This window comes from Anser cygnoides, chromosome 2 (assembly GCF_040182565.1).
Source record: "Anser cygnoides isolate HZ-2024a breed goose chromosome 2, Taihu_goose_T2T_genome, whole genome shotgun sequence".
In the NCBI taxonomy this organism is placed as follows: Eukaryota; Metazoa; Chordata; class Aves; order Anseriformes; family Anatidae; genus Anser; species Anser cygnoides.
In genome coordinates this window covers 36,785,150-36,808,019 of record NC_089874.1, presented here as the reverse complement: position 1 = coordinate 36,808,019, position 22,870 = coordinate 36,785,150, and the positions used below count along the sequence as shown (strand labels likewise).

Below are 22,870 nucleotides of genomic sequence, written 5' to 3'. Positions count from 1 at the left end.
AAAAAGAAAACTAACATTACTAGCCCTCACAGACACAGAGAAAACCTTGGAAGCATGACTTGAAAGCATGTCTCAACATATCCCCACAGGATCGAAAGACAGATGCCAAACAAAAAGGAGAACCTATTTATTTTATTATCAACCTTATTAATATTTGTGCTTTACTGTAGATTAGAGCCATAAACCAGAGTCCTCCAATGTAAAATATTTGTCATAATTTAAAAGATTTGCTACATACAAGCCTCTAAACTGACAGAGAAGACTACTGTCTATTTCTTTATGTCTAAAGAAATAAAAATGGACACAAAAGAAACCAAAACATGTTGAGTTTACAAAAATTACCAATGCAACAAATTCTAGGTCCTAACAAGCCACAGCATTATGGAAGAAAATGCAATCTGAGCTAGAGTTTCCATTCTCAGCAACAGTCTGACTAAGTCACAGATAAAGTTGAGGACATAGAGAACATGTTTGGAAGAACAAATACAGATTTTTAGGCTAAGATTGAAGACTACGAGAAAGAAAGGATGATGGAATGAAGACATGGGGTCTTTGGGCTTGCATTCAAAAGCCATTCTCTATGGGACAGACATACATCAGGTGCTGGTCAACATCATATACTATGAATTTTGGAAGCATAAAAAAAATACATGAACTAGAAAAAATATAAGACCAGAATCAGCCCTAGATATGCACAAGCAACCAATCTAGTTTATGAGCCAGATCCTCTTTGGAGCCAAATGGAATTTCTGTTGGGTTACAGGTGTACCTCCACCTAATACAGCTGGGCTCCTCTAGAATAAATAACAGCACCTGAGTCCAGTTATAACAACAGGAGACAAAAGTACTTCTGGTCACGTGGATTTCAATTGTTTAATAGCTTAATCCTCCAAAAGTTGATCTTAAGTCTGAACACCAAAAGGCATATTCCAGAAACCTCCTGTTTTTGATAAAGTCCCCAAGATAAGAAGGTTAAAATGGGAAAATGGCTGCTACTTCTAACACTGCCCTCTATCATTCACCGATGAATAAAAACAGAAGACTTCATCAAGTTCTTTAAAGACGAGATACTGAAAACATGGAAAATATCTAAGTTCTGGCTATAAGTACAGAAAATCTATGAAAGAACAGAACAAATCAAGTGGATATTGGACGTCAGACAGAGAGCAATGTTAGAAATTATTAAAGTGCCAGCCTGGGACCAAGGAAAGTTCACTTTGGTTTCTTGTTCACCGATTTATTTTCTTTTTTTCTTTTTTCTTTTTTTTCTTTTCTTTCTTTTATTTTCTTTCTTTTCTTTTATTTCTATTTCTTTCTTTTCTTTTTTTTTCTTTTTTTTCCTTTTTTTCTTGTTCACCACTGATTTTCTTTATTTCTTTCTTTGGGAAATTTCTCAGCCTCTCTTAGCCTCAGTTCACCAACTGTGAAATAAGGAAAGAAATACTCCCTCACCTTACAGGAATTTTAAAAGGAATTTGGGTAATACAGGAGCAGAAAGTACATAGGTTCGCCTGATACTATGTCTTGAACATTTGATGTAATTAAACATCAGATTTTTTTTTTCTGAATATATAGTTCTTTGCTACAGAAATAAAGAAGAATGACCGTAGTATGTAAACATGTCTAAAATAATGTACTATGAATTTACTGAAAGCTAAAATATACTGCAGAAAGTGCTTTAAACAGAGTGAGAAAAATCAGGATGCTTATACTAGACTTTCTCCAGACATTATAATTTGCAGAAAAAGAAATTGAAATGGGAGTTAACTATAAGAAATGTTTTGTAAAGGCAACAGAATTCTAATACACAAAAGAAACATAACTAAAAGTCATTTCCTTTAACTTTCCAAAATCAAGATAAAACAAAAGCTAATAAACATTAGATTTATTTTAAACGAGTTGAACACATTGAAGTACAGGAAGATTTTCATTTTATTTCTCTTTTTTTCTTTTTCAGTTAAAATAAAGTCGTGAACATCCTGTTGAATCAGACATTCACAAATGCTGCAAACACTGATTTTTCTTTTGAAGTATTATGTTTCACTTTTCTTTTCTTCTTCCGTTTAATTATTTCTATTACAGTAGCCCTTAAAAGACTTTAAATCAAGACTTCATTCTTTGCAAAATACTTGAAAAATGAGTTTCCTATCAAGAAAAGTACAAGCCTACAATCCTCTCCCTTGTCTTCAATCTCTCTATCACATGCTTTCTTCTATCTCTTTAGAAGGTAACTATTCATTCATCATCCTTTTTGTGTATGTTTTCCTTGTTTTCGCTAGACTGGGCTAGATTGAGAAATCTTTCCATCCTAATTCCTTTCCATTAATAAAAGTTATGAAATACTGCTTGTGTGCATACTGCCTGTATAACAGAAGTAAAATGAAAGTAATACACTTCCTTAACCACTCTCCTTCCATGAGGCAAGTCAGACTTGTTGTATATGATTGTGACACTACCCCTGCAGACGTTGGAGGCATATCCATGCAGAATATTCAATTTAGATTAAGTGTTTTGAAAAGGGGGAGAATTAGGTTTTCCCCATAGATCAGCAAGAACTCCCTTCTACTTCCCCCTAATGGAAAGAGTCCACTGAATTCCATGGCCTTTAATGGATAGTCTGTAATGGCCTCAAAGGGCGGCTGAAAAGATATTTAGAGACTACAGAAAAGCAGTGCATATGCTCTCATATCAGCCAACTTGAGGTTCTAATTAGAATACAAGAATACTAATCTCAAGACAAAGGAGAATAAATCCATTATGCCATATCCGGAAAATATCCAGCTTCAACAAGCAGGGACAAACTAAACAAAAACACTGGATTGTCCTGAAGCTTTTACTTTTTTTTTTTACTTTTTTTTTTTTTTTTTTTACTTTTCGAAGTAAAACCTTTCTAAAATAACTTCCACCTGGTGTACTTTCTAGGCTACTAGAAGAGAGTGCTCCAAGAACACTTCACGTCTTTTTGTTTTTTAACAAGCTATTAACAACAAATGAAGAATAACACCCTCCGAAGGATTAATGCAGCCTGGGGCCTAACCAGAAAATCATTATTTCCAAAAAATCCTATTGACAGAAGGGCTGCAGCAACCTTTCAAAGCTGCACCCACATCCGACAACAACAATAAAATGCTGCGCTATTTTTCTTACCTCATAAAGTTGTCATCTCAGCATAACTAAACATCTTAGCTGCCACCCAGCCTGTAAACATCCTTATGTGGGGAAGGTTATCAAATAGGTCATTGAAAAGCAGCTCTCAAATTATCTAGAGTATTATCTAGAGCCCTCAGATTTCCTGAAGCCCTTTCAATCTGGTTTAAAATGCGGTTATATTACAAAGACATGGCTATTCCATGGCCATTGCGGGTCTCCCTGATTTATTAGCTTCTGCTAATGGATAAAAACTAAGTGTTCAATCTAATCTGACCTTTCAGACATGCTGGCTGTCAGAGTGCCTTTGCTGGTCACCCAGTCCATTTTACTGGGTGTCCCTCTAGGAAAGTGTAGCATTATAAGGAGAGCAGATTTCACCCCTGAGGAACAAGCTGTAACTCTGTGCCCTTCACAGCTTCCAGTATTAGACGTGGAATAGCAGACTGCTTATTCTGGGAACAAAACCAAGGGCTCTGTGCCAACAGGTATTGTCCCAATCCCCTCCTAGCAGGCACCCTTTCAAAGATGCCCCCAGTCAGACAGGTCCCAGTCTGCACAGTATTTACACTACCTTGAGAACCTTCTTTAGCACCTATTTGCCTTACCAGCCTCTAGCTCGGTGGCTGCCAGTCCCTCCCACACCTGTTTTCTTGGGGACTACTTTAGTAGTCTAAGCAGATTGCCCTGTCCCCTACTCCTCCTCTTACTGCAGATTCACTTTAGAAGTTCTGTGATCAAGCTTCTGTTGACATTAAAATTGATATTACATAAAATATGGATGCTTTGAAGTATTCAAAAATGAAGTGGCAGAGGAAGGTATCTCTAAAGATCAGCTTTCCCCATTTAAAGCAGTGTATTCCCAGATTCTGGGTCCGCTTAAAGACTTCTCCCTCCACACAGCCAAGCGTCTGCACCTCATCAGCAAACAATGGAAAAGAATCACGTAGCAGGATCCTGCCCAGTCCACATTTGTTTAACCCTTTGTCACCACTACGCTCTTTTCACCAGGCACCCTCTTTCTGTCTAAAACAGATGCTGGGAGTGCTTGTGCCAGAGACTTAATCTTATTAATAGTTTCTCTGTTTATTGTCAGAGTGACTTGGTTGCACTCTTCTCTCTGGGCCAGCAGGTCAAGGGGTTCAAGTTCCCCACCCATGCTTGGAGTGAATCTCACTGCTGACTGTGCACATTAGGCTTGGGACAGATGGAATATATTGCACTGGTACAAACCCTGGATTTCAGTAAGACGTTGAAGTGAAGTCTTCTATCTGCTGCCTACTCCAAATTCATCTCAGGTAGAAATTACTGAACCTCTTGTACATTAAGGTTTCTGGGGGCTTTGTTTTTGAACTACAGAGTAGAGACCTGGTTCTCCGTGCAGCCCTCCCTCCATCCCTGAGGGACTCTAAAAGCCTGTATCTGCCTGTCCGTGACTGCAGCACATTACGACACTAGGAGACTACAGAGTGATGCAACATTGCTGTCTAGCACTTGCTTTGTTAAGCACACTTTATTTTTTAAAGATGGGTGAAAGGACAAATCAAAAAATAAATAAATAAAAGGAAAGAAAGAAAAAAATAGCAAAGTAGAAGTGAACACATTACCTGACAGCTTTGTTTGGATTCTGTGAACTTATAACCTCTGCAGTAAGACGAATTCACTGGGTATGAAAGCCAGACACTGACAGCTGCACTTCACTCCTTTCAAACTAGGGCAAGAAGTCAGCCCATGCTCTGTGCCTAGCACCAGCTCCTGAGAAGGGAAAGCTGCAAGGCTGACTCTTCACTGGTGCCCAGCAGGAAAGTGTGGTCTTCCTTTGTGTCCCTCAGGAAGGATGGTGGGGAAGCACAGCTTCAAGTGTCAAGGAGCCACAGGTCCCATGCACTGGAAGTACAGGGGACTGACACGCTCACCTTGGAGTAAAGAGATTTACGTTGGGAGAAGGAAAGAACAATGAGACCAAACTTCTTTTCACAAGACAGAGTGATAACTAAGCTCAAAAAAGGGGAGAGAAAATGAAGGGAAAAAAGCTGAAAAATATTTTCTTTGGGCTTTCCCTGGAGCTGTCTCTTCATCTTTGCTAAGTGGAAACTTCAGGAGTTGCTCTCAGCCTTTCACCCATCACTTCTCTGCACTCAGAGAACACAGCAGATGGGCAAGAATGGAAAAGTGCTCATGCTCAAGTGTTTCCAAATGTTTCACAGTCAACGCATTTATCGGTTCTCACCCTCCACCCTATCACCACTCCCTCCACATAAAGTCAGACACTGAGCTCAGGCATCCAGGCGAGAAGGAAGCCTCCTTCTTTCATAGGAACCTGCACGTCCCATTGCAATGTTCCTAATGCATTAGGTCTCGGTCAGGACAACTTGCCAGAAGGCACTGTCAGAGAGGTGCTGAAAGAGATGCAGTTCAAAGATTTCCCAGAGAGCCAAGCCATTCAGTGTGGGAACCAGGCAACAGTACTTTCTGGGCCCATGGACATAGGAAGCTTCAGCTAGACTGAAATGAAGGATTAGCAAAACTATTCTCCCACCGTACCCCCTGCCTTCGATACAAAAACAGCAGTTACTTTCCAATGCACTCAGTGTGCAAAACAAGGCTGAAATATGATATTTAAATTATCCCCAAGGATGCATCTGCTGAAAAGGAAGGCACGAGCCAGATCCTCCCTCGTGCTCGTTCTTTGTCACAGTCTTGAATTTTGGATCATTGTAAGGAGGGAGAAAACACACTAATTCCTAACACTGTAAGTGTTTCAATGAGAACTGCTATCAATCATTTAAGTTCTCACTATTTATTATTATATTTGGATAAGTAAAATTGCCAATATATTTCAACGAAATCAGCCAAAGTCAGCCCGCACAAAAAACAATGGGATTGAATGTGGTCCATTGTCTATTTCTGTGCTGAACAGAAATAGTAAACCAGCGTGAGTGTATGAGAAGCGATCGTGCTCAGAAAGAGCCATAGGACAACGGATGCAGAGCTTATAAATACAGGCTGGAACGCTGCAGTGCCACTTTGCTGTTGGCTACTTGAATGGCTAGTTGTGTGGCCTTCTCATTTCAATGCTCTGGGCCTGAATCCAGCCTCACTTCCACTATTCTATCTGCTTTATATGGACACTGTGAAGAGTCATTTGTTTATGTATCAATGCAAGCGTAAAACAGACTTTAGAACCTTTCATTAATTTCATTATTTTCAGAAAGAAAATAACTGGCACAAACTGCTTTACAAAACACACCTTTCTTTTTTTTTCAAAGTAACCCTGTTGTTCTTCATGTTACCAATAAAGGGAATAAAATTAGAATGGCTACTAGTTACCTGAAGGTTTATCTCCCATTTTCAATATCTTTGAAATCCTTACAGACAGAGAAAAATCTTTACATGACCCTACAATTCTCTAAGAAGAGGAAAAAAAAGAAAAGAAAAGAAAAGATTCAAACAAACAAGTCAACAAGAATAACAGCAACTAAAAAAAGAATATTTTCTGAGACTGAAATACCGCTTCCATGGAATCAGTGCAAGCATCCTGAACTACCTGCCAAGACCAGTATTAAACAAAAGTGAGAGAGCAGCAGTAGGCCCCCCTCCACTCTAACATTTTTGGTGCCCATACAGTAGAACAGTGTCTGTGTATCTGTTCCGCGCAGATAGAGATTTTCTTCCAGTCCCATCACTTCTGAGAAGCAGCAACAGCAGCCCAAACTCCCCACATTAACACTCTGAAATAGTTTGCCTTTCAGGAGCAGCACATTGGCCACTGATTGGGAATGGTGATATAGGGGACATTTCTTTAAAGAAAAGAAAAAAAATACTTTGCAACACTTTCAGTTGAGATTAAAATAATAATAATAATAATAAATTAATAACAAAAATCAGCACAGATCTTTCCTCTCTAATTGTCTGCTTCTGGAAAGCACGCATGACAGCAGATCTTCAAGCTGTTCACCCCCAGGGAGGGGAGGAGTGCTTTTGAATGCTGATTGCTTTCTGTGTCCCGTGGAAAGAACACCAGTCACAAAAAAGTCTCGGTGATGCACAGCATTAGGTTTCAACGAGGCCAAATTGAGAGCCCCATGCCCGAACATGCTCTGCCACAGCAGCCCCAAAAGCTTCTGGGAAAGGGGGACAGCAAAGAAAACGGAGTGGCCAGCTCTGCACAAGGAGCAGTGAGGAAAGCCGCTGTGTAGACACATCAGGACAGCTGCTGGGGGAAACGAGCTTTATCCACTCAGGACAGCAGTTGCAGGAAGCCGGGCTCGGTTGCTGATAGCCAGGTGGCTCTGTGCCAAAAAGCAGAATGGCACGGGGGTTGCGTTTCAGCCTCTTGGAGATACAGGGAAAGGGTTGGGGCCCTAGGAAGTTCTTCCTCCAGGACAGAATATAACACAGACAAGAGCTGTTGGCTTGAGCTCTTTCCTCAATGCCAGGAAGACCTCCCAATGTCCTGGAAAATTGTTGTTACGGAGCAAACAATGAGAAAACTGATACACCGAATGATCTGGGTGCTAACGAAGCCAGTCATTTTACTCCCTCTGTATGTAAGCTGTATCATTCTTCTGAAGTTAGATGCAGTGTTTAGGCACATTTGGCACTGTCCACCTCTACCCAGATATTCTGAAGGCTTCAGAACTCTTTGTTCAGAAAATAGAGAAAGTGAACACAGCAATATGCACCAGCTCAATGTCTGTTTGCTCCACACATAAGGCCTATCTACTGTCAGCAAGCTAAGAGTGTTCATGAATGAAAAGCTGCATGTACATCTATTAGTTTTAAGAAAAGGGACTGCAAATAAAGCACCTATTTTCTTATCCTCACATACGCGTGCTCTTGTTGTGCCAAGTATTTTAAATGTCAGCTCCTAAGGATTATCTCAGAGCTGTATGACCAATACCCAAACTATGCGCATCAGTGGGAATATCAGGGGTTCCACAGTACATCCAAACTCACCCTGAAACACTGCAAATAAAAGTCTGTGGGTTTAGAATTGCTTTTTAAACAAAACATTTATTTTAAACGATAAGAGAACGGCTATTGTAGTGCTAAAAGCTGAGGACAAAATTACTGTATATAAGGTAGTTTTTAAATATATCACTCATTTATATTTCTTTAAGAGAAAAAAAATTGGCTGTAGTTGCAATCAGTCTTAATTCATTCTTTATTGCTGCTCTGGTTCTGTGTTATTTGAGCTGGTTTAACTGTTAAAAGCGTTTCAAATGTTCACATGGTCTGCATTAGGTTACAGAATAAAAGTAAGTACAGCCCACCAAATGTAACTTTCTGAAATGTAAACCACATGAATTTGATTTCTTTGTGGTACAACTTTAATTGGGTTCAGAGGTCTTTCGGTCTTACCTGTCTATCTGCTCTCTGATGGCCCGACCTGATAAAGCTAATACAAAGAATCTGCGAATGTGATCCAAACTGATTACTCTCAGTTACAGTACACAGCTTTATTCTTGACAGTAACAGCCATTTAGTCTAGTTCATTTTGAGGCTGCAAATCTGAACCCTGGAGCCACCATTGAACTGGGAGAAAATATCACAACTTGCAGTAGAAGATCACGAGAAGACCTCTTGAAACTCTGCAAAACTAGAGAACTGGAGGGGAAGAGAGCATCTAGGAGCAACCTTAAATGTTCATGTATCCTAAAAAACCTGCATGAATATGTGTACATACGTACACTTTATACTGTCACATCAAATGTTGTAACAGAGAATGCACCCAGGACACACTACATGTCACAGAAGCAAATGCAAACAGAAATTACAACAAAGCCTGAAATCTTCAGACACTGACCTTCTACTGATTTCAGATTTTATTTTTATTTTGTGATAATACACTGTGTTGCCTTAATGACAATGACTCATCATTTACTCATCAACTCTCCTCTCTGTTGCACCACATTGTGCCATATGCCCTTTTGGAGTGAAACAACATTACTGCCGCTTCCCATCCAGCAAACCACATCACATCTCAGCAACAATAAGGAAGGCACTGTACAATAGGAGTTTGTATTCTCACCTCGTGTCCTGTGACCCAACTTGTAAACAAAGACCTACACCAGCTGGTGGGAGCAGCTCCGCTAGAGTTCAGAATTAAACAGACAGCTCAGAAGAACTGTAGGGAGAAAAGGAGCAACAAAAATACTAAAGTCCCTTCACCTGCATAGCTTGTTTTCTTATTTTTGGAATGCACAGCATGGATTTTGAAAAAAGTAGGATGAAAAGGATACGCAGTGCTCATAGTTGCTTGAAGAAAACATCACAGAAAGGAACACTCAGCAGACCCAGTAATAAAATGATATAACCCAATACTGAAAATTACTCAACTGAAACTTCCACTGCAATTCACAAGTTTCATTCAAGAAAGTAAACCATTAACAAGTAAAAACATTGCAAGTCATCATCTAGTTCAGACGAATTACATTGTCTTATACCCACTGGAAGACAAAAAAAATAAATAAATTCAAAACCAATGTCATAAATTCTTTCAAGTTATTATTTTTCATCCTAATGCCCCAAAGCTGTTGTTGCTTTTGTCATTTTTCTCTAGTTCTATTACTGAGCACTGTTCTTCGCTGGTAGAACTGTTCTCTCAAGTAGTTTCCACCAGTGAACACACGAGCACTACCAAAGTCCCTTAATTAGTTCCAGGTTTTTCCAATAAGCAGTGTTGGCAATACAGCTTTCAGCTCTCTGTCCATCATACAAATAACAAGGCAGGGCCTGTAAACATGGCAGGGGTGTCTCTATTTTCCTGTTCATATAATGGGCAAGCAGAAGGAGCAAGAAGGAAATGCATACCTCAGTGGTAGGTTTTTATTGTCAACGTGGAATAGTTTTTTGGCTTGAAGTCATTTACACTGTCTTCAAGGGCACATCTTAGCAGCTTCCCAACTTGGTCATAAGGAAAACTGAATATTTCCAAGGACATTTCCTTCAAAACAAAAATTGACTTTTTCCCCTTGAGGTTTAAATTGCTTTTTCTTTTTCTTTCTTTCTTTTTTTTTTTCGTTTGTTCTCAGCCCGTTTTCTTTTATATATAGGTTTTTCCTTCTCCCTGCATTTATGGGTTCTGCTTGGGTCCAGTATTGTTTCTAGAATTTGCTTTATAGGAGTTAGGGCCCCACAACCCTTCATGTCGCATTAACGTGCAACAGAAAGATCCATGCTACTAGGCTGTGTACAGAAAAAGACCAGACTGGAAGGGACCCCAGCTCTCCCCACAGAGAAATATAGTTTCACTTGATGGCTTCTGGAATAAACTTTGCTTATTATGTTTTATATAGATTTTGAATAAATCCTTTGAGTCACAAATTTCTTATTGGAACAATAGAACTATATAGAGGCCAGGGGAAAAGTTGGAAGCAAGTACGAATTTTCTTCCCTGTCATGGAGCCCAGAATCCATATCTTTCTCCACATCCATTTAGTATGGCACAAAATGAACTCACTGGCTGCTTTCTTCCAGTTTTCTTTGCTACTTCACGGTAGAAATATTGTTCTGCTTCCTATTTTATTTCCCCACAGGTCACAAACAATTCAAAGACATTCTAGGTCTCCTTCCTCTGTGAGCCTGGGATGGACTACAGAAAAGAAGAAACTAAAACAGGCTAAAAAAGAAATTAATTGTAAGGAGGTAAAGTTTTGCACAAGACCCTTCAATTTGGTATACATATTAACCGTCTCCAATTTTACTTGTACTGATCATGTATCTTCAGTACAGACTTCGTTTAATACCTGTGCCATGTAACCTCAGGCAAATGGAACCACTTGAAACAAGAACAGATTGAGAGTATTCTGCGAGAGAAATAATAGGAAATTGGATCAAAATTATTCTAATTTTTTTATCAGTCCCAGTTCATTTCTTCAAATGTTGTATCACTATTTCAACCCAAGCCAGCCAGCCATTACAGCCTGTTGAGTTTAACAGTTTCTTGTTTGACTGAATACCTGAAGAGTATCGCTGCCTTTCGTCACTTTCCGAATGCTCATTTATATGTGCTTCCCCAAGAAGTTACATCAGCACCTTGCAGTGATAATGAATTAATGAAATCCAGCATATCCAAGGAGAGATTCCTTTAGGCATATTAAGTCAGCAGTTTATCTCTCCAGTGGCAGTTGCCAGCAATAGTGCAGAAACACTTGGTGAGAGCCCAAGCTTTGCCCATGAGTACATCAGGGAAGGTTTCTGTGTGCAGCTCTGTCCAGATGCTCCAGGACAGCACCATTCAGATATGTGCATGTCTTAAGTTTCTTCCAATGTAATACATTGAACAACCTTATAGCATGTTCCAGGCCAGGAACACCCATTATGAGAAACCACCTGTCAGAAAGGAAAGTCAGATACTCACTTTCTTCCCAGTTGCATTTCTTTAAGAACAGAGGCCCCCCCAGACAGCACCCTGCAGCTCAAGTGCAGTGGCATGATTGCTCTCTAGACACCAGCAATCTTAAGATGTGAAAGCAACACCTGGCATATGAGGACTGATATACAGGCAGAAGCTTCAATGTATATGCTGTATAAATTCCCAACTACAGATATGAAAGCAGATGCTCACAAAAGCATAAGCTCCAATCCCAGACAGCTGATATAAGACCAACCTGGAAACCCAATTCTTTATTCTTTAAGGAACTTCAAATTATGTTCTCTATGTGTGTTATTTTTTGGTCACCTTACTTTCAAAGCTGGGGTCATTTTATCTTTGCCTGGGAAATTACAGACATTTCTGGGAATAATATACATATATATTTATTATATATATATATATAAAATATATATTTAAAGACATCCATTCCCTAAATATTTTTTAATGCTGACAAAGCTGAGAAGTAATGCAGAATTCTAAACAACCTCTGAACAATCCTCATGGAAAATTGTGAATCCCTCAACATATACAATATGAAAAACATCAGCTTGAACTTCAGTCTGTGCCAGGCAACTTTAGGGGATAGTGTCTTTTACTGTTAGATGTACATAATCACTCTCAAACCCTCCATGAGCTGAACAAATGGTTCAGAACAGTAGCCTTACTAAAAAGTAAGGATTGATGTATCTGATACCTGATCAGCTCCAGAAAACTGCAAGTTGTTTGAAGAGAGTTTAAAAAGCCCCAAAGTTACCATTTTCATGGGGCTAGAAACACTAGAAAAAAAATTGTCTAGGACCATTTCATGCTAACTGTGCCTTTTTTATTTTTTATTCTTTTTTAATTTCAAAAGAAAAAAAAAGGCAAGAGATGGTGTCACAAAGTACAAAGACATAAGCAAGGAAAGGTTAAAACAAACAAACAAACAAAAAAAAGGCACAACTTTTTCTTTATATCACGTTTCATTTTTGCACACTGTGTTTCAATTTGTAGGGTTAAAAAAAAAATAAAAGAATGTTACTCTGAGTCCTTACACTTAACAGCACTGGTCAGCCTGGATGCTATGGTTAATGAACTAGATAAAAGTACTATAAATATAAATCAGAATTCCCCAGGAAGTATATACAATTCTCTTAAGACTGTCAAATAAGCCAGAGATTTAAATTTCACTCATTTGGAGAATTGTCCACTGAAAACATTTTATTACCTTGCCAAGTTTTTATAGACCCTATCAGAACAGCTGTGATTCACTTCACTTGCAGCAGAGGAAGCTGGTAATAGCTCAAAGATTGCCCCCTTCATTTCATAAACCAATTAGGACCTGGATCCTACAACTGGACTAACACAACTCCCTTCTTTTACTGGCAAAATTCCACTTCATTTATATGAGCTCAGAATAAAGGTCTCTGTTGGCAGAATACAGATGCTCATAACAGTAAATGTTTCTGAAGCACATTCCCTAAATCGTTCCTTCTTCCAAGGAGCACTCTTCCTGCACTCGAAGTGAACACTTCTCAGTCTACCTGCTGGTTCTGCCTAATCAGCAGTTCCTTGCTGGTCTGAGCAGTTCACTACTAAACACTGATAAATATATATATGTGATTTATCATGTGGAATTTTTCTCCAAAATGACAGATTGATTTAAATGATTTTTCCCTCTAAATCAAGTGTCATTTCATTTGCTTAAAAGAAGTCATTTTGGTAATACCATCATCTTAGATCTATGATTTTGATTTACATTTGTTTGTTTGTTTCAAGTGCATATTTGGTTTGTCCACAAGTATAGCCAAAACGGTATATATGCCTTACATGGGACCATACCATGCCATTGATTCCTAAACTCAACTCATCAATTAATAGGGAGGCCTACGTTTACAAGTGGTAAAATAGGATCTGTATACTTTATACATAGTCTATAATTTCTGTTTTTTTTTTTTTTTCCTGCAGGTGCTTTTCTCTGAAGTATTGTCATTGCTTTTCAGCCAAGTACCAGCTTAAAAAAAATAAAAATTATTAATGCTTTACTGTTTTTACACCCTTTGAAAGTATTCAAAAATATACTGACAAGAGAAATCATGCAAAAAAAGAGGTGGTTTCTGTTCACCACATTGATGCCAATTCCCTTATTGAAACAGATACAACTATAACCTGTTTGTGAGCAGTGACATTTTTATCACAGCTCTTCTCACGTTAAGCTCTTCACTTTCTAGTCACTCATTACAGCCATTGTGCCATCATGCCAAACATTTAAGCCCTTTCTCTGAAATGACATGGCACAAGGCAGTATCTCTGAAGTCAGTTCTTCCTCTGGAACCTGCAAATTATTCTCTTAAATAAAAAGAAGAGAAAACCTTACACCAAACAAGGTCTATATTGTTTGAGTTAGTGTTTTATTGCAGCTTAGTTACCTGTCAAACAGGCTGACACTTGGATAAAACACATAATGGAACCACGCATCAGGGCATGTTAAGTGCAAACCTGTGATAAAGAGCAGAGCTATGATTCAGCTGTGCAGAACTCTAATGATCATTTCTGTTCTAGCAAAGCTTAATCTGTTGCACCAAACCCACTGCAACTCTGAGATCCTCTTCCATCCGAAAATGATTTTACATCTGTTTCAGTTCAAAGAGTCATATAAATCAGAAGCTCATGCTATAAATTTTGATGACACCTTTAAAGAAGATTTATACACTGTCTATAGTATATATATACACAGTGGAGGTACGTAACAGATACTAACCACTAAAATTAAGCAATCAGTGCTGTATTCTGCAAGTTCTGTATATCATATTTAAGTCCTATTCATGATTTACTCTGAGGTGAGAGCCAAACTATGCCTATGAACGCTGGGCATTTCTGTTCAGACACAGTTATTGGTGCAGTAGGCTTTTTTGACCTTGTTCTCCTATAGTTATTGGGTGGGACAAACCTTCATGATCTATTTCTTATAAAATGATTATATGAGAGTATTCTGGAGTGTGCCATCACTACCTGCCTGAAACAACCATCGGGAGTGGGAGTTGGCTAGCTTCTCTTCACAGCAACAGATGACAATACTGAGTCAGTAGCCAGGGAGTCACACAATATCCCTGGCACAGTTGTTGTAGTTGTTGCTGTGAACAAGCAACATTTCTAATAAGCTTAGACCTTTTGCTAAATAGAAAGTATGAGGCATGCAATGCTTCATTCATTAATAAATTTAAACAACATGTATAACAAGCATGTGACTTTTGGGATAACTGTTGACTTCAACAGCCAGATAACAAACATACTAAACTTTCTCCTGGTTGACAGGCTATTTATTACATAGCTAATGATCCTCCTTTCAGTCTCCTGAAAGTCATCTTGATATATGTCAGTGCTTCCAACCTCTGCTGGACCTTACAGCAAGAAACAGTTTTTGGGAGGACATTGGAGTATGTGGTTTGGGATACAAGAGAGATGTAATTAACAATCACCCCTTTGTGCTGTGTCTCAAACACAGACTGGTGCTGTTTCTTTTGTTTTTTTTTTCACCTGACTCAGCAATGTCAGGAGAGACCGAGTCAGCAGATCCTGAACATGTTGATGCAAACAACAGCAGGATAAGCTGATGAGCAGACAGAGCTTCCGAACATCACACACAGACCAGCACAGTTCAGCATGCAGGTAAACGTGTGGACCAGGGCAGTGGCTGACTAAAAGGGAAGAAATGGCTAGAAAGGATCCATCCATCAGACTACGTTTTCTCTCTCATCACTGTTGACTAGCCTTGAGCTATGAGACAACTTGTTTCTGTGAATGGCTTACTTGTAATGACTTCCGAAGCAATTCACCTGAGCTTCACAATTTTGTGGCTATTGTGCACATGTTGTGGGATGGGATTCCACATTAAGGTTGACTGAGGTCAGTGTAGTAGAAGGAACTAGAAAAAATGTGTCTTAGCATAAACAAACAGAATAAAAAGAAGCAGGAGCATAAAATAGGGAACTTAGCTCCAACACTGAGTACAACGACAGAAAAAAAAATATATACTCAGACAGAACGACACTGTCAGATGTTCTCCCTCCCCACTTTTCCTCTCCTTTCAGTTATCTGGAAGCTGGATGTTCTTACATTTTGCACAACCAAAGCTACAGAATGGGCCTGCTCAAGTAACTGAGAGAACATTCAATATCTCATCTCTCACTGTATTTCTGCTCATCTCACAGTATACTGTTGTGCCTCAGTTCAAATACATGAGATGGAATGGAGGCTTTTATCCCAGGTTTCCTAGGATTATGAACTGGAAATGAAGAAAGATATATGGCAGCATGAGTGGGAAGAGAGAGGAACAAGAAGGAAATGCATAGGTGTTAAAATCAGTGCTGCATGTGGGGACTGCAAGGCTGCCCTCCCATCAATACCATGATTCTTCAGCACATAAAGGAACCAGAGACATCTCCCAGATTCCTCTTGTTGCCTTCTCCTACCTGCTTGTATTTCACCAAATGTGGTTGCAATTTTTTCCTTCTGATGCTGTGCCAAAAGACCATCTTATCTTGATTAAAATGCTCTACAACACTTTGAAAAGAGATAATCTACATCACATGGTTAAGCCTCTATGTCCACTTTGGAGTCTGAGTTCACTGAAACTGGACTCACATCTCCCTCTGCATTTAGTACAGTGTTAACAACTTGCTGGACCGGTGACAACTGTGAATCCTCCTGTGTTCCCATTCAGCTACAGAGCTGTACCAGTGAGTTTTGAGCAGGAACGACTACTAGTTGTTGTGTCTGCTACTAGCTTGAAAAACAGCAGCAGTTTACTTTCTCCAGGACAGCTGAGCTGTTAGGCTGCCACCACCTAGAAAGTCTTCGCTGGTCTAAAAAAGGCATCTTACTTAGCAAAAGGCACACTCAGATAAAGCAACCAGTGTACTCTGTTGTCACTAATTTTTCTGACCATAACTTTCATATCCATTGCTGAATGCTCTGCCACTGAAAAGAAATGGAATTATTTAAAAAAAAGAGACAAACACAGCTATTGTACACACTAATTCAGAGTCCCATATCTTGAGCTGATTCAGCTTATCTGCCTTTCTATACCTTTGACAAATGTATGCCTTATATCATTTTTTCTCCCTTTCCTCCATATGTCTTACTGCTTCTCCTCTGTGTATCTTATCTCCAAATGATGTGCTATTAATCAGCCAGAGACACCCTTCACTGCTAAGTGTTCCTCAACTGATTTGTCATCAGCACAAGTAGTTACTAGTTACAGCATTCCTCCCACATGCTAAAATCTTAAGGGGGGAGGGACGCAGGATGGCAAGGAGGTTAAGAGACTGCCTCGCCACATAAATACTATCTAGGACCTTTATACCAACCTGCCAGTTTGCTGTAATGATAATGTTGCTGTTTGCTCTCAACCAGGTACATGGTGAGAGGAAAGCGGGACTGCATCCTGTTCTATTTTTTAAGTTATACCCTTCACGGTCTTCCCTTTCTCTGATTAATCTGGCTGGATGCCTGTTCAGTAGTAGCTGAAGCTTAATACCTGAAACAATGTGTGTATATACGGTGTGCCAGTAAGGCTTGCCCAACAGTGCTCATTCTGTCATGTTTTCCCATGCCTTGTGTCAATATCTCATTTAATATGCAATTCCCCAGAGCCAGGGTAAGGGACAGGAAAAAAAAAAAAGAGAGGCGTGGAGAGCAATGAAGGGAAAATGACATCCCTCAGGAACATCAGCTGCTCTGAACTCACCCACTGCTTCCCATGAAGCAGACTGTGTGGGGGCACAGGTGGTCCCATTCTCCATTACTGGAGCACAGCCTACAAGCAGGGTCTCAATGAAGACTTTCATTGCTGCTCTCTGTTTTCATTGGAGTAAGGCCATCACAAACATTTGCAGGTGGCTTGGCCATAGTCTGACTCTAAAATATTTGTGGTTGTGATAAAAATCAGAATATTGCTACAAGATGGTTCTATATAACCTTTAGGGCTTGATCCTGCTCTTACAGAACTCGGTGCTCCAGTTGCTCTCTGCTGTTTTTATTGCTCATTAAAAAGGCATATGCCCTGGCACAACTCTCCATGGTAAAGACTCATCTACCCTTTGGGGCAACATCAGATGTTTTAAAAAAAGAGGGGGAGCCCAACCCAAAACCACTTATTTGAGCACCTCAGAATTTAGGCTTGTTAAAAAGCTGAAATATCTCAATTTTGTAAGGCCAAACCAAAACCACCAAACTTTGCAGAACTTATAAACATTTTCTGAATCCATCTGAATTTATTTTCAATTGCCTAATATCAATACCATTGTCAAGCCCATATTCCTCGTGAATGATTTTTGGATACAATTCTTAGCACGTTTAGAAGGATAAGATGAAGATAAATGGAAATGACAAGATATGTTCCTTGAATAAATAAAACAGGCACCACAGGGAAAAGACCGAAGGAAAAGACGACAAACAACAAGGATGCTCAACACTTTGGCAAGCAGAAGAAGTCCAAAATGCAGCAATTATCTCCTAGGACACACCATGAAAAAAAAACAAAACCTCCTAGGAAGAGGGAAGAATGGGGAAGAGAGTATGCTGGAGGTCACACCATAAGTCTCATTCACACACCAGCTCACACAGAGACTAAAATGCTGACAATTGCCTCCCAATAGAGCAGCTTTAGATTCAGACATAGGAAACATTTGTGGGAATCAGTCACATGGGAGAATTAAGATATGTCATGACAAAGTTTCCCAAATGAGGCACTCACCACTGACTAGGAAATAGGCCTTTTTATCCTCAATCCCTCCAGCTCTGGAGATTCTAATCACCATGGCCCCGAACCAACGCAAACCTAAAACCTGACTGGCAGGGTCTTGCAAAACCACATGCAGTTTTTTTCTCATTATATAGAAACAATTGTTTGGAAGCCAAGTACAGTCCCATATAAAGCACCTCACCACTGAGTATTAAAAGTTGGTTATTTGTTGTCGTTGTTGTTGTTTTTAATTAGGATCATAGTTACCCCTAAACCTATTAAGTCACAATACGAACAGGAGTTTTATCATCCTTAATCCAAATAATGGAATTAGCTGGTTTTCTTTCTAAAACTAAAAACAAACAAACAAACAAAGAAACAAACAAAAACTGTTTGTTCCTTGCTCCCTCTCAACCCAACTTCAGACAGAATGGGACATACAAAAGACAACAATTTTCTTGGATTCACAAGTGAACAGCATGGCATGTGAATTCTCCATGAACACTATTCTGTCAATATATAACACATGCAAAGACACACCTATCAGACATGTTTACCTTACCCATGCTGTCAGATTTCTATATTAATAATCCAAGCACGAAACATCAGGAAAAAGGGAAGTAAAGGAGCTTTGCCAGGAGCCCAAAACAGGCTGCAGATGAAAACCTTGTTGAACGTGTGGCTGGATAACATTTCTGGAGCAGTCAGTGCCACAGATCATCCCTGCCGCCAGGGTGCTGGGACATGGAGAGCCTGTGGCCTATATTCTGCCCACACCATAGGGAATCAGAAAAAAAGAAACAACTCAAAAACAACTGTATTTGGAGATTTCAGTGCCAGGGTTTCACTTTTCAGTCTTACTCTGAAGAGACTGCAAGTTGCTCATCAATTATTTAGACAATGACCGGGGCCAGAGACTGATTTTGCACTTATCATATAATGGATGTGACCAAGTTACAAACGGCAGATAATGAATCTAGACTGCTGCTTCATTTTCAGTCCACTGATTTATCTTTTTATCCATATGTTTTCGTACATAAAAAAGTGCAAATTCTCAGAGTTGTGTGATGAAAAACTGTACCCTCAAACTGTCCATGTAGTTTCTGTATAGTTAAAAGCAAGTTATCATGATTTATGAAGATCTCACATCTGCTGGAAGTAACTGATTATACAAAACATGTATGGTTTTGTACACGCGGTTCTCCAAACATGAGCACACAATTGACATTCAAGCCAATACAATAAGTATCCATACTGTCAATCTGTTGGAATAAATACAGATCCATCACAAACTGAGCAACTGTTCACACAGGTCTTTTTGCCAAACTCCATTTATCTTAACAACCTTTTTATTTTGTCTTGTAGCCTTCCTCAGATGTACAGAGTACCTAGGAAATAGCCTAATCCCCCTGAGCACCCAGAAGGAAGTGGAAAGATCAGCTTCAGAAATCCTACGTCTGCCTTCCCAGAACGTTTATAGGAACAACTGGAACTTTGAATGTAAGCAGATAAAAACAAAAAATTGGAAGGAGAAAGCAGGACTTTCCTGTAAGTACAGCACTCTGTCCCTGTTAAACCAAAGTGACAGGTCTGGAGTAGATGGAGTATTCTGGCCATTTCCCCACAGACAGCAATGCATGTTACAGAGTTTCTTGCTTCATGCTAACAGGATCGAGTACAAGCTCCTTAGAAACCACGAGGACAACATCTGGTCCTGCATGCAGCTGCTGAAGCCAGAAAAATGGAGAAAGGAAAAAAATGAAGTGGACTTACCCAATCTGTCGATTTGTGGAAGGTGCTTGTGTAATGACAGAACTGGACTGCGGAGATGGCATGGCTTGTTGAATCACAACGCTGGTGTCGTGGTTTGGCATCCGTGTATTGGTCAGCTGGTGAGATCCAGGTCCTGCCATTGCTCCTCCAACTGTGTTATGCATGGAGATATTCTGTGAAAGGAAGGAAAAAGAGGGATAGTGGAGGAAACTAAATATATATATATATGTCTATATATATATATATATATGGGATATATATATATATATCCCAATTCTCCTTTTTGAGATCTATAGGGCTACAATTAGAAATATGAAAGCACCAACAATATGAAAAGTTACTGACTCCTGGCAAATCCCAAATCAACGTATCTTTTTGTAACCAACCACTATAAAGAAATAAAAAAATAACTATTTACTTTTACTGGGCAATATAAATGGAAAAATACCTGCAAGTTGAATAATCACTCTTCTGTGATTGTGACTTGTGATTTATAAAGGGGACATTTAACACACATTCTTCTGACTGAACGTGATATATATTTTGTTTAAAAATTACTTTTGTGGTGAGTGCATGGCACTTTGATTTACTCCACAGCTTGTTTACTGTGTACTAGGTCTGCTTAGACTGACAAGCAAATCAAGCTTTATAGGCCTAAAGTAACAAACAGTACGTAGCACATCATGAAACAGCCATTTCTATTAGCCTCCATATATTTTGTACAGCAATAATATCCCAGAGGCCTAGAATAATTCCACTGTATTTTCACATATATAACCTCAGCTGCAGGTAACTTGGAGCCCTTCAAAAGTTCTTATGGAAACAAATATCACAGATAATTCATATCCATAAAGTGAACAAGCCACGGGAGCCCAGGATGCTACTTAGGAAGGAACTCTGGAATAAAACTTCTATTATCCGTATATACACAATACACACTGTTGCTAAACCACAGAGTTTGACTTGGCCTGCATTTAAAAACAAACAAAAACCTCAAGCCAGAGATAACCCATAATGTATACATATGAAAAATACAGTAACCTTAGGAGTATTTTTTCCTATCAGGCATTAATCTGTGGATTGTTAGCAGCAAAAGAAAAATAAACTTTCCATTCCAACCTAATGCTAGTCTAAGGAAAAGTAAAGAAAAACACCTTTGCACTCACACTTTGCCACCAAGATTCAGGGAAAACATCTTCTTGACCACTGCGATACTCAAAATTGAAAACTATAATTAAATTTTATTTAAAATTCCAGTTTAGGACCCCATTTGCTTAGGAAACACACAAAACACAGGATAATGATAGAAAAGCTGGTGAGAAAGAAAACTCAAAGCTCTGCTCAAATGTGGAGGACACATAAACTAAACAACATACAGAATCACAGATCTAAACAAAAGATTGGATTCTGAACCAAAATAAGAATAAATTCTTTGGATGACTTTCTCCATGGAAAAGGAGACTATAAATAAAGGGACAATATGGAATTCCATAGCTGCCATCTCCCTGTCTCCAATTCTTTTTTTTTTATTTTTTATTTATTTATTTTTAAATAGAAAAGATAGGTAGACAGATTTTAAATAAAAAGGCAGAGGGGCTGCCTACAGCCGCATGGTCAGAGTGCTCACCCAGCTGAGTTCTTGTTCTAGTAAATAATTCACATAATATGCATCAGGTCCAGCAGGAGAACAGCCAGTATTTGCTTAGAAGCATGGACTGCAAGAGGAATCCAGATCAAGGACTTTAACCACAACTTTTCGTAGCCCAGTAGTACATCATTACCATCAGGCCGTAAGAGAGAATTACCTTAGATAAACTGAGTCTTTTCCACAATAAATTCTTCCTGACCTAGCACATTCCTATAAAAGTCCCTTCTCCAAGGGATTAGTGTTTTCTGATAAAAAAGAGTTCTGTTGAAAAAAATAAAATAAATAACCACAGCCAAATCTAGTTCATGATTGAAAATTGGACTGACTTTTTTGATCGTTACACAATTTTGCAAAAACAAGTCTAATATGTATCCAACTCCAAGTAAATATTTTAGCATTATTACTTCCTATAGCTTATGCCTTATATTAAATGCATGTTAATTAATAACCTGTCTATACGTGATATTTACTCGTTTCAAAGTTGACCCTCTTAACTTCTCCTTTACAGTGCCTCCACAGTTTCTGAATTCTTCCAAATATTTCTGTATTGCCTATTTGTTTTCAGTAGTATGCTTACTAGAATAAATATTAAATTGCAAAGGAGGTTTATAGGTCTTGTACCTCTGGGTGCATAGGGGATCAACAAAGAAGAAAGGCATCACTTGCCTACAATGAGTTTACCCCGCAGTGCTGCACAGCTGTCCCCTGCCATTGGCAGCATACACCTTCTGCCTGCACACACCTTCCTTCCAAAGAGGGCTGTCTGCATGAAGACAAAGTATTGGTATGAAGCTGTTTAAGATTCAGAAACCCTTCCTCTAGATTACAGGCTCCACATCACAGATTTCCAAGAGCCACAGAGCAGTGATCTGCCACACAGGAGGATCTTTACAGGAAATATGGAAGGTGCCATAAGTCAGCGATGTCTGGAAAGGGACAGGATGCAAATCTGAGGTGAACTTTACTCGAGCAGTACCCCAGCATTTTTCCAAATTTTGGCTGGATTTTGGTGGAACATGGAAGGCAGAATTTAAAGATTTAACATCAGATTCTTGTGCTCCTAGGTTCAGTGTTTCCATTTTCTTCTCCTTCTCTTTCCCCTTTTCTCCTATAATTCCAGACTTCTCTAAGGTGTAAAGGGTTTGAGTTATGTGGGTATGAAAAATTTTGATAGCCCGTAAGACATTGTCATTGCTAG

General features: G+C 39.1%; 1 protein-coding gene across 7 annotated transcripts in view; it reads right to left on the bottom strand.

Annotated features, from left to right (window-relative positions):
- CREB5 (cAMP responsive element binding protein 5) overlaps positions 1 to 22,870 on the bottom strand; it is a 259,814-nt gene that overhangs the window by 155,338 nt on the left and 81,606 nt on the right. For all 7 annotated transcript variants that reach the window (XR_007165645.2, XM_066991860.1, XM_013171914.3 and 4 more), the window contains one exon: positions 20,025 to 20,197. Coding sequence is in view for 6 of the 7 variants with exons in the window: in XM_066991860.1 (XP_066847961.1) it covers positions 20,025 to 20,197 (173 nt within the window). In the remaining variant the exon portion in view is untranslated. The remainder of the gene's footprint in view (positions 1 to 20,024; positions 20,198 to 22,870) is intronic.